At 43.5% G+C, this 12,210-nt stretch overlaps 1 protein-coding gene across 1 annotated transcript in view; it reads left to right on the forward strand.

The window, feature by feature from the left end:
• The window catches only part of NCKAP1L (NCK-associated protein 1-like), a 56,873-nt gene extending 48,615 nt beyond the window's left edge, over positions 1–8,258 (forward strand). Inside the window, exons 30-32 of the mRNA XM_008588138.1 lie at positions 323–432; positions 2,562–2,651; positions 6,844–8,258. Of these exons, the coding sequence (XP_008586360.1) occupies positions 323–432; positions 2,562–2,651; positions 6,844–6,975 (332 nt within the window). The 3' untranslated portion in view covers positions 6,976–8,258. The remainder of the gene's footprint in view (positions 1–322; positions 433–2,561; positions 2,652–6,843) is intronic.
• The last annotated feature ends 3,952 nt before the right edge of the window (positions 8,259–12,210 follow it).

Raw genomic sequence — 12,210 nt, forward strand, 5'->3', positions numbered from 1 at the left:
CACTCATGGCTCACTTGGGAGAGCGTGGTGCTGACAACACCAAGTTGAGGGTTAAGATCCCCTTACTGGTCATCTTTAAAAAAAAAAAAAAAGTTCTGTTTCAAAAAGCACTTGAGAATGAACTATGCTGAAAATTCTATTCCAGTAAAATTTAATAGGACTATTTCCCTCCCCTCCAATCCCAAAATGACTTCTAGTCCTTTTGATGTCAAATAGGGTGGCCCAGCATGAAAAAATGAGAAATTCCTAATTGGGATCAGCCTGGGATGCTCACTTTGTCATTTCCTTTTGCTTCTCTCCCCGTCTATCAATAATAACCTAGGTTACAACAACAATATCCATTGCTTGACCAAAGCCATCATCCAGGTGTCTGCTGCTCTCTTCACACTTTACAACAAGAATATTGAAACTCACCTCAAGGAATTTCTGGTGGTGAGTGAGTCTGGGTTATAAGTAATGCAAGCTTGCAAAGGGCTAGAATTAGTTTGACTTAAATTCATAGATATTGTTCAACAGGCTTGAGTCCAACTTCCCACCTAATTCATTTGGTAAATAGTGAAAGACTACTTTGTGAAAGGCAGGAGTTTCTTCTAATTCCCTGATAGCCGGTGTTCCAGCCTCTACCTAAATACTTGGAAACATCATTGGACAAAGAGTCAGAAAATCTGAGTTCTAGTTCTGGATCTGCCACTGAGAAGTTGTGTTACATCTGAAGAGCCAAATTTTGGGGGCCTCAGTTTTCTTATTTATAAATTAGGGAGATTAAACTGAATCTATGATTCACCACCTTGGTATGCCTCAGAATATCCTGAAGAGCTTGTTAAAATATGGATTCATGATATTTACACCAGACCTACTGAATTAGAATATCCTAGGGTGAGTCCAGGCCTCTGTTTTTAATAAGGTCTCCAGGAGATCAGATGCACATTAAGGTTGTAGAGACACACTGAGTTTTATAATCTATAAGGTCCTTTTTTTTTTTTAAAGATGACCGGTAAGGGGATCTTAACCCTTGACTTGGTGTTGTCAGCACCACGCTCAGCCAGTGAGCGAACCGGCCATCCCTATGTGGGATCCGACCCCGTGGCCTTGGTGTTATCGGCCCCGCCCTCCCCCGAGTGGGCCACGGGCCGGCCCCAATAAGGTCCTTTTTTTTTTTTAAAGATGACCGGTAAGGGGATCTTAACCCTTGACTTGGTGTTGTCAGCACCACGCTCAGCCAGTGAGCGAACCGGCCATCCCTATGTGGGATCCGACCCCGTGGCCTTGGTGTTATCAGCACCGCACTCTCCCGAGTGAGCCACGGGCCGGCCCCAATAAGGTCCTTTTTTACACTGGCAGTCATAACTTGTTCTTAAACTTTAGTGAAAATCAGAATCACCTGGAGAGTTTCTGATTCTATAGATTAGGGTGGGACTGGATAATTTACAATTCCAACAAATTCTAGATAATGTTGATGCTGCTTGTCTTGGAATCTCACTTTGAAAATGATTGGTCCAGATTTCTAGGGATTGTATCTTACAGTCAGGCAGCTGATTCAACTGTAGGTGACTCCCTGTAACTATCTTCATTGATCTTAGTTTGCCTCTGGAAATACAAAGAATAAATAATCTCTTTGCAGAGTTGAAATATGCCCTACAGTTTTCTGTTCTAAATCCTTCATGGAGAAATCCTATCCATATTTTTCTGATACATGGTCCATTACCCACTGCCTGCTTGAGCATTCTCAGTAATAGAGAGCTTATTCCTTTGCAAAGCAGGTCCTGATTTAAGAACTAGGGTAGCATCTGTCTCCTTCCAGGAGGACACACAGTACATTGTACTGTTCTCTCAAGAATTGTACCCTTGTCCTGAGAAGTACATCAGGGACCAGAAGCTTAGTTAGAGGGTCTCTATTTAAACTGGGACAACCAACCAGACAGAATAAGCTCTGAGCATCTTCAACAGAAAGAAGATTCATATCAGATCTCTAAGATAGGGTGAGAGGGAATTTTTTCCCTCTTCCCTTTTCTTTGTTTGCTAAATGCAGGTAAACTGGGCCTGAGATAAGATGAATCATGTTTCTTTCTTCCTCTTTGATCTGTTGGGGGACTGGAGGTAAATGGAGATGACAGCCATTTGGGAGTTGACAGGAGGAGAATACCAAGAGCACTGTGTCTGAATCAGAGGCCCAGCTCTGTCTCTCCTTGGGTAGGGAGTCAGCTGTAAACAGCCTGATGACAGTGGTGTCTGGAGGCTGCATAGGAAAAGAGAGATTAATCTCCTGGTATGTAGCATCACCTGCCTTTGTTCTAGATTCTTTCCTTGCCTCTGGCGATCTCCCTCACAGAACCCCTAGCAACCTCCTGTTGTCTACATTGGCAGGCCAATGGGATCCAGGCTGGTTTGCAGGCAATGTGTGTCTGAAACCTATGGGATTTGCCACTTTTTCACCCCGAGTCTTTAGGAATATCCTAGTACTTCTTAACTCTCCTCCGATTTTTTCTCAACTTTTTGTAGCCTGAGGCTGTCCTTTTCTGACCCCCATAAAAATCTGCTTTTTTCCAAATTTTCCCTTACAGGTGGCCTCTGTCACCCTCTTGCAGCTGGGCCAGGAGACTGACAAACTTAAAACCAGAAATCGGGAATCTATTTCTCTGCTCATGCGCTTGGTATGTATCTTGTTTAAGTTGGTGTGGAAAAAGAGGAAGGGCCAGAGGGGAACTCCTTTTCGGGGTCTTCAGGTTGGCGCTATTGTCACTACCTATGCGCTTGGTATGTATCTTGTTTAAGTTGGTGTGGAAAAAGAGAGAGGAAGGGCCAGAGGGGAACTCCTTTTCGGGGTCTTCAGGTTGGCGCTATTGTCACTACCCTAAAGCATTAAATAAAAACTTAATTTTGCCCGATCCTCTGGGTCTAGTCCCATTCTAGGGACTTGTCCCATAATCCCAGAGTAGAGTCTTCAAGGACTTCTCTGCAGATGAGGGCCTTCCTGGCCCCCTAGATGACTGGGATCCTTTTCCTACAATGTTCCTTAGTCTGACCTGATGGGGCAGTTGTGTCCCTTATTGGTAACTACCTGTTTAGTACATGTTTGGTTTTGCTTGACAATTTCCTACCACTGTATTTCTTTAAGGGTACTATGAAGAGGGTGCTGGATAGCTCAGAGCTGAACTGAGGGGATTGGGGGAAGGAGTCGCAGAGGAGAGAAGGGATTTTAGCTGGAAAGCTGTAAGGGAGGGAGCCCTGTGGGCCATGAATCAGACAGCTCCTGATATCTCTTCTCCTGCTTTCTAAGCTGTGGGCTTTTCTCTACCCTGGCAGAAAGTTTTGGGAACTCTGACTCAGTTAACTTTTAAAAAGCTTTTCTCTCATGACCCTGTTTCCCTCTTCAACATGCTTACTCACTCTTTTGCTCTAAAAGTCTGATTCTCCAGGTTAGTACTGCACTTCGATATGGACAGATGGGGCTTCTGCCCTGGGCCCCAAGGTTAAGAGGCCCTTTTTTGGCCCTCCTCTGGCCTATGGGGAGAGAACATGTCTACCTGGAGCCTGTGCCCCACTTCAAAGCCCATACTAAAGACATCTGGGACCTCAGAATTCTCTGCTAAGCAGCTCCAGCCCACTTGAAGGTCCTGCGTAGAACTTCTACCCCAAATCCATCCTGCTGAGGCAGGCTGTGCTACTTGTAGATGTACCTCTAGTGCCCAAGGATTGTATGCAGAGAGGGAATTCTACATGTGTGTATAAAATCCCTCAAACTGGGGGTGGGAAGAGAAGGTGGACTGGGCTGGAAGCTGGTTTCATCCTGTTCTGGTGCAGAATGCTGAGGATTGGGCAAGAACTCTTAATTCAAACCTGGACTTCCATGAAATTACAAAGATATTTTGTGAAGGTCAAAAAATAGAACCTAAGGGCCGGCCTGTGGTTCACTCGGGAGAGTGTGGTGCTGATAACACCAAGGCCACGGGTTCGGATCCCATATAGGGATGGCTGGTTTGCTCACTGGGTGAGCGTGGTGCTGACAACACCAAGTCAAGGGTTAAGATCCCCTTACTGGTCATCTTTAAAAAAAAAAAAAATAGAACCTAATAGTTTGTTAGTTTGATTTATTTAGTCATATGGTATATGGACCTTCATGTGCACTCTTGACCCAAGCCCAGATATGTTATGGGAAGGCATTACTGGGACTCCCTCAAGGTTGTTTTCTTTAAATACACAGTGGCATCTATGTCTCAGTTTCTCCAGCTAGAAAAAGGCCTAGGCTGGGCTGATTAAGGATTATGATGGAGAAGAGAATGGACAAGGGTGTGTGTTTATGGTGAGGGGTGAGATGTCAGAGGAGGCAGATGAGGGCAGAGGGAGGGCAAATGCAAGTAGTGGGCTAGGTGGAGCCCAATATGTGAAGCAGCATGCTTGACCCAAGCCCAGATATGTTATGGGAAGGCATAGGGACTCCCATAGGGAGTAGTAGGGACTCCCTCAAGGTTGTTTTCTTTAAATACACAGTGGCATCTATGTCTCAGTTTCTCCAGTACTGGGACTCCCTCAAGGTTGTTTTCTTTAAATACACAGTGGCATCTATGTCTCAGTTTCTCCAGCTAGAAAAAGGCCTAGGCTGGGCTGATTAAGGATTATGATGGAGAAGAGAATGGACAAGGGTGTGTGTTTATGGTGAGGGGTGAGATGTCAGAGGAGGCAGATGAGGGCAGAGGGAGGGCAAATGCAAGTAGTGGGCTAGGTGGAGCCCAATATGTGAAGCAGCATGACCTTGGCAAGGTAATTAACCCTTCTGAGACTCTTATTCTTTATCTGTAAAAGTGGGTAATAATCCTTAAGATAGAGTGGTTAAAATTTATGAGATAATGAGATAATGTGTGTGAAAGTACCTAGTACATAGTAGATGCTCAACGTATGTTAGTTCTCCCTCTCTGCTGCTCATTTTAGTTTCTGGATGATTTAGTTATGCCTCTTCATTTCCTCTGGCAGTTTTCACCTCTGTAAGGTTGGAAGTGATTCTGTATTCCCACTCAGCCCTATCATCTTCTTCTGCTTTGACCCCCCCCAACCCCACCCCAAAATGTAGGAAAGCATCTATTCCTTGTGGCCTGCCAGTGAGGCCAGCAGAGTGACAGGAGCAGAGCCAGGACCAGGCACTTTTTGTTAGATGGGGAGACTGAGGGGACTAGCTGCTGCAAAGCAATTTAAATGTAAATATTTCTACAGGGAAATTGGAAACGACTGAAGTGGAAGGAGCTGTACTTTGAGTTAAGAGGCTACTCATGTATGCTCAAATTCTGGCCAGCACTTCTCTCCCTGGGGTCTTTCTGTCTTGGCTGTCAAGGCTGGACAGTGCCCACCCCAAGTGTTTCCAGCCTGTTTTGGCATGGATTTCCTGGGGGAAGATGGCCCTCTCATAGAACCATGGGATCCTAGATGTCAGAAGCAGACCAGATCCTGGCAATTAGTCCAATATTTACAAGTCATAGGTGAAGAAACCTAGAAAGAGGGAGGGAAAGATGACACTCAAGGTTTCCCTAAAATATATTGGAAGATTTGGGACTAGAACTCAATTTTCTTGATACTCACTTTAGGCCTGTTTCCATTACCACAAACTTCTATCAGTTCTAGGCCTGTTATTTCCTTGTGCTTCATGGAGAATGGAAAATCTTGGGCCAGTGGGTCCTTCTCGAAGTCATCACTCATTTCCCTGTACCTGAGGGTAATGTCCTGGAGATGAGATCTCATCTCTCTCTGGCTTACAGTTTGAAAGTTTTGCCTAGCAAGGAATTCTTTCTGCTATCAAACCTAAGATCAGGGCTGCAGTTTTGCCACAGATTTCCTTTCCTTCAGCCTGTAGTTTCTGCTCCTCTGGGGCCGTTGTGTGTATCATATGTGCATGTGTTTGAGAATAGCAAAACCTTACAAATTTTAAAACTTGAAAGGACACTCAGAAAGAGAAACATGTTAGAGTAGACATGGTAGATTTTCTTTCCTTAGTAAATTTTTAGGACTTGAAATACGAGACATATTGGGGAGGGCCCATCTCTGTGAATTGCCAGAGGATATAGGACACTTCTCTCCAGAGTGTATTTTTTTAGTCCCATAACCTCTTGGATGAGGAGGGTGCTGAAGGAAATACACTCTGCTCCTTCCTCAGAGATAGGGATCCTCCAACTCAACAGTGGTTGTGCCGCTCTTTATGATCATGCCCCCTCCAGCCACCTCCAGCTACCTCCCTGCCTTCACCCTCACCCTCACCCAGGCATCATGATCTAGCTTCCTGTGTGGCTCTGGGGGCTGCTGGGATTACCACAGCATGCAGGCTTCTAATTAAACGAATTAATCATGCCTCCTTCTTTATGCAGTATCCTTACTGTTCCCCAAGCACTGTACTGAGAGAGAGAGGAGACTGAGGTGCAACACAAGAGGACTCATGTGGATTCTAAGCCCCTGTTTGTTGGCCTGCAGTGGCGATTGTTTCTCTCACTGCAAAGCTTTATAATTAGCACTTTATCCATCTTCACCTGCATCTGTGCTGCCCTGCTACATACGGTTTAGCATCTAGAATGGGAGAGAATGGGGTTTTTTGGCAACTAGGGAAGTGGTTCTTTCCTGCCTTCTGCTTCTGTGCCCTTCACTTAGCCCTGATGAGGGGGACAGTTCCACTATAATGGAGCTGAAGAGGCCACATTGCCTTTCTGGAGTCAAACGAAGTGAGGAAGGAAGTGGGGGAGTGTGAATTGGAACTCTGCTTATAACTCTGTGAGCCTCAGAGGGCCCAGGAACTGCATGAAGAGGAGCAGGATGTCACAGAAAGATGCCCTACCTGACGTTCTCATCTTTTGGCTCTGTCTCTTCCAGGTGGTGGAGGAGTCATCCTTCCTGACCCTGGACATGTTGGAGTCCTGTTTCCCTTATGTCCTTCTTCGAAATGCCTATCGGGAGGTATCCCGGGCCTTCCACCTGAACCGGGTGCCTGCCAGTACCCACTGAAGTGCCCTGTGAACCTACCTAAACCCACGCCATAGTGGAAGCTGTGGTCATTTTCTCAAAGGGTGGGAGTGGGGGTGGGTCACCAGAGAGAGAGTCAAGAGTCAGAGCTGACGAACAGGTATATGGAGGAATGATTGAGGGCTGAGAAATCAAAGAGAAGTGGGGGCAGGCTGGGGGCACGGAGGACAGTTTATAGAAAAAGTTAGGGGATTGGGGCCACATGTGTGAATTTTTACAATGAAGAAAACGAGTGACATGCAAGTATATTTTCTATCTTTTTGTGACTAGAGCTTGAGCTCTGACAGGCATGGTTTTCTCTGACCTTCATCACTATTCTAGGATAATGCTGGCGGGCAGAGATGATCAATCATCATATTAAACCATAATGATCTTATAATCCTCCCACTGGAGCTGCTATTGTCTCCTGCACATTCATTAGGATGATTATCTCCTCTCTTCCTTTTCCAAATGTGTTCAGCAAACATTCAGCCTGCTCCTACTGTATAGTGGTTGCAAAGAAACCCCTCTTTTCCTTTGGGTCCCTTCCTTTGCCTCCAGTTTGACTGCCTTTCCTACCGGGGCGAAAGGAAGTACTCTTCAGAGATTTTCACTGTCCACCTGCTCCAGTATACATTGTGGGTAATGAGTAAGTTCTCTTACGCTTTAAACCCTCCTGCTTTGTCTTTGATATCTCCACAACCCAGAGCAGAGGATCAGTATAGATCAATTCTAGGTCACATGGCAACTGATTGGACTAGACTCACGTGGTCAAATTTTTCCCTCCCATACCATTTGGGGGAACACTCCCTCCTATCTGGAAGGACTAATTTAGCCCCAAATCCTCTTGTCAGCCTGAGTATAGCTGTTGCTCCAGGCAGGGATTTCTCTTCTAGATCTTAAATTTCACAGACCTCATTAGGTTGTAGGGCCCTGAAAGTAGGTATCCTTGAGGGAGTACAGGCTGTTTCAACTTAGCTCTTTTCTGAACTAATTAGAATTTCAAGTGTCTAGAGCCCGAGGCATTCAAGATAGCACAAAACTAGGTTTAGTTAGTAGGAAGCAGTGGCCCCATCAATCACTTCTGTGTACCCACTGCTAGGGAGGACTGAAGCAACAGATCATATATGTCACAGGTCTGAGTGGTTTGAATGGGCAAATATAATTAGCTAGTTTATTAATTAGGGTCATGTCATACTTTCACGATGGAAGGGAAGTAATTATTGGTTTTCAGCAAAACCATCTGGTCTTCATTAAACCTATTTGATAGCTGTTTTTGGATTTTGTATGTGTGTTTGCTTTTCATTTCTTGAGACCCAGGCTTATTCAATACTTTCTTAACTTGGCACCCATAATCAACACACACATTTTTCTTAGCAACAGTTGTCTGTTCTTTGGGATAGATGCAACAGAGAATCCTGTTTCATGCATCAGCTAATTGTCCTTCCTTTCTATGGGAAGGACATTCTAAGGAGTGATTCAGTGTCAGGCCTACTGAGACTGAGAGCAAAGTTGATGGGGAAGAGAAGGCTTGGAAGTATCTGAACCACTACCTTATACCCTTATCTCTCTGCTGGGTTCTTGTGTTTGAGGGGATGGAGATCACTCTTCCATCTACATGTAGAACCATGTAAGAGGAGCCTCCCAGAGAACAGTTAGACAAGTTGCTGCAGGGAGATAGAATGTAGACATAATACCTTTTTTTAATTGAAAATTTTATTGAGATAATTCACATACATTTGTAAGAAATAATACAGAGAGATCCTGTGTACCTTTACAAAGTTTCCCTCAATGGTAACATCTCAAAACTATAGAACGCTATCACAGCAAGGATACTGACATTGATATAATCCTCCGATCTTATTCATATCTTCCCAGTTTTACTTGTTTCTCTGTGTGAATTTAGTTTTTTTTTTTGAATTTAGTTCTATACAGCTTTATCACATATGTAGTTTCATGTATCTGCCACTGCAGTCAAGATACAGAACACTTGCATCACCACAGTGATCCCTCATATTGCTCTTTCATAACCACACCCACATTCCTCCTGCAACTCCTTTCCCCATCCCTAATCCCTGGCAACACAGATATGTTCTCTATTTCTAAATTTTGTCATTTGACAATATCTTTTTATAAATATACAATTATATACACACATTTTTCTACCACCTATACTTTTAAAAAGTGCTTTTGCATCCTTATAGCAATTCTGCAAGGTAGCCAGGAAGACTTCCCTATTTCAGGTCAGGAAACAGATTCAGAAATGTTAAATGACTTAACAAAGGTCACATGTTTTGCAGTGGAACTAGAGCTAGGACCCAAGTTTGACGTTCAGTCCTAGACCTTTTCTACCTGACCAGACTGCCCCTTCATAAGGGAAGACTTAGTTGTTAGAATCCAGAGACTAGATTGAACAAATAGGAGAAGGTGAGGACAAGACAGCCTTTACCACCTGAAAAGTGAATGTCTAGACATGAAGGGTCTGATGAGATAACAGGACCCATCAGCACTTCAGGAAATTTGCTTCTTTCAGGAGGGTCTCTGGCCTCTTATAACCTGGGACACAAGTATGAACTTCTTTCTGCTCTCAAATCCCCAGCTTGCTTTACTTAAGCCCAAAAGGAACTGAGGAATGAATACCAGGGATAGAATCTGACCCCAATTGTTTTGTCTTGCAGGCAGAGAGTAGACTCCAGCCTCAGCATTTCATTAGTGCAGTGTTTTCATTAAAATCTCCATTAACTTGTTTGAAGCAATGAGATGGAATTATCCCTCCCACCAGGCCTGAGGCAAGATGCTTGCAGAGGAGCTCCGTTTCCTTTGGGCAGTAGAAAAGCTGCCTCCCTGCTTGCTATGGTGTTCAATCCTGTGGGCAAGTGAAGTCAACCTCAAAGTGCAGAAGGTCCAGAGCCAGGCCAAGGAGACTTTGCCCTCTAGCACTTTGCCTTGTAGGAAGGGAACAAGTGTGGTTTGAGCACCAGGCCTCAGGAAAGAGGCAGGTCCCAGTTAGAGACAGGGCTTCCTTAATCTTAGGTCTTCATACCTATATCAGTTTTTCTCCAACAAAGTTTGACTTTCAGAAGAAACTTGCACATGGTTGAAATGTACTCACGTGGTTGGGGGAAGAGTGTTCTTCTAGTCCTCCCCACAGGGCCTCCTGCTTCTCTTAAGTACCTGTCATCAAAGGATATGAAGATGAATCCCCCCTCAGCCCCCACACCTCAATGAGTTGTCAAGTACTCTCCCTCCCACCTGAATAGGAAGCAGGAGCAGCAGGCCAGGTTGCAGGCTGAGGAAGTCAGAAGTTAACTTGAGCTGAGTTTGCAGCTCTGGAGAGACTGAGGAGCAGGCTTTTCTCTTGTCACTTTGGAAGGAGAGGATTGTGAGGCTGCCCCTTTAAATAGCATTTCCGTAGGAGGCAGATCACATCCATCCGTCACCTGCTGCCAAAGCATCATTTTTGGTCTCTATCAAACTCAAAGCTTGTTGGAATGGATTGTGTGGATAGGGGAGTGAGGAGGCAGGGTCTCCAAGAGGTAGGGGACAGTTCAAAAGCTGAAAAGGAGAGGAATGAGGTCAGGCAGAAGGAGCCTGGGAAAAGGTGGGGGTGAGGGACAAGAGAAAAGGGAGAGAGGAATAGCTCTTTTGAGCCTATGAATGGAACAGTATATTCTTATCTATTTAGAGGTGTGGTAAGTCAGAAGTGGGATTGGACTGCAACAAGAGGAATGCAGTTGAGGCTAAACACCAGGACTAGTAACTAAAGAAAGCCACAGAGTGGATAGGGCAATAGAAAAAGATTGGGAGGGCCGAGCCCGTTGTGCACTCAGGAGGGTGCGGTGCTGGGAGTACAGCAGCGCTCCCGCCGCGGGTTCGGATCCTATATAGGGATGGCCGCTGCTCTCACTGGCTGAGCGCGGTGCGGCCTGTCTCAAAAAATAAAAATAAAATAAAAAATAAAAATAAATAATAAACATTACTAAGGATTTTTATAGTATCAGTTTACAAAAGTTCATTATGTATACACTCAGAAACGTTGAACCGTGTGTATAGGAAGCTAAATGCTTTTAAAGTTGTCCTTGCATATCCTTTAAGTGGGTTAACTAAAATCATGAGATTTGGTAAGAGCAATACAGGTGTAAAATGAGAGTATAATCCTATCATTTGAAGGCAGTATGTATTGGATCTTCATTTGATTACTTCGTTCAATGAAGCTAGATTTTAGTAGAGCAAGGCCAAGTCATTAGTTATCTCGTATGGCAAATGGAAGATGTACTGGACCTTGGTGTTCTGAGGTAGTTACAGATTTATACATTGTCCACAAATGTATTAATTGTGGTAGAAATCTTTCTATAATATTATTTCTCTGTCTTAAGACAGGCTTTGATGAACATACTCTAATCTCTCCTTGATGTCTGTTTCATCCTTTTGCGTAGTAGTTACTATAATATATTGTAGATATCAAGGTAGATTTTTGAGACCAACTTAAGAAATTGTCTTGAAACTGAGCCTTTTAAAGGGGAAAGATCTGATTGCCAGCCTTTAAAAAAAACAAATTGCTGACTTAAAATATTAATGAGTCAAAGACAAAAGGCAGTGTATTCCCAGCCTGTGTTCTAGCTTTCTAGAATTTAATAAATATTTTGCTAATAGCTTCATTCTTGACTTACTGGCAAAATCAAAATATTACCTATTATTTCATACTTTAGCACATGCATCTATTCAGCTTTAATACTATTACTAGTTGTTAATTTAAATTTAAATTTATTAAGCAGTACTTAACACACAGAAAAGATACAAAGAATAACAAATGAATGACTTTTTGTGCTCTACCCAGATTCATAAGTCAAGCACTCTGGCATAGTTAAAGTCCTCTTGTGTACTTATCTCTTCTCAGCTGCTTCTTCCTCTTTCCTTCCAGACTGAAGGGTTTCTTTCTTGTGCAGTTCTTTATACTTACACTACATATGAATAGATCCCTCAGCAATGGATGTTATTATTTTGCATAATCTTAAATTTGATAAAAATGCTATAGGTATTTTTGCCCATTTGGTTTTTTTCCTCCAAATTATTAGGTTTTTTTTACAATCATTTAGTCCCCTCGTACAGTGCATTTGCACTGAATTTGTTGTGAAGGAGATATTGTTACTTTGAAACATGAGTTAGTTTATTTTTCTAACAGCTTTAATGAGATATAATTTATATATCATACAATTCAGCCATTTAAAGTATACAGTT

Source organism: Galeopterus variegatus, unplaced genomic scaffold (assembly GCF_000696425.1).
Source record: "Galeopterus variegatus unplaced genomic scaffold, G_variegatus-3.0.2 Scaffold4683, whole genome shotgun sequence".
NCBI lineage: Eukaryota > Metazoa > Chordata > Mammalia > Dermoptera > Cynocephalidae > Galeopterus > Galeopterus variegatus.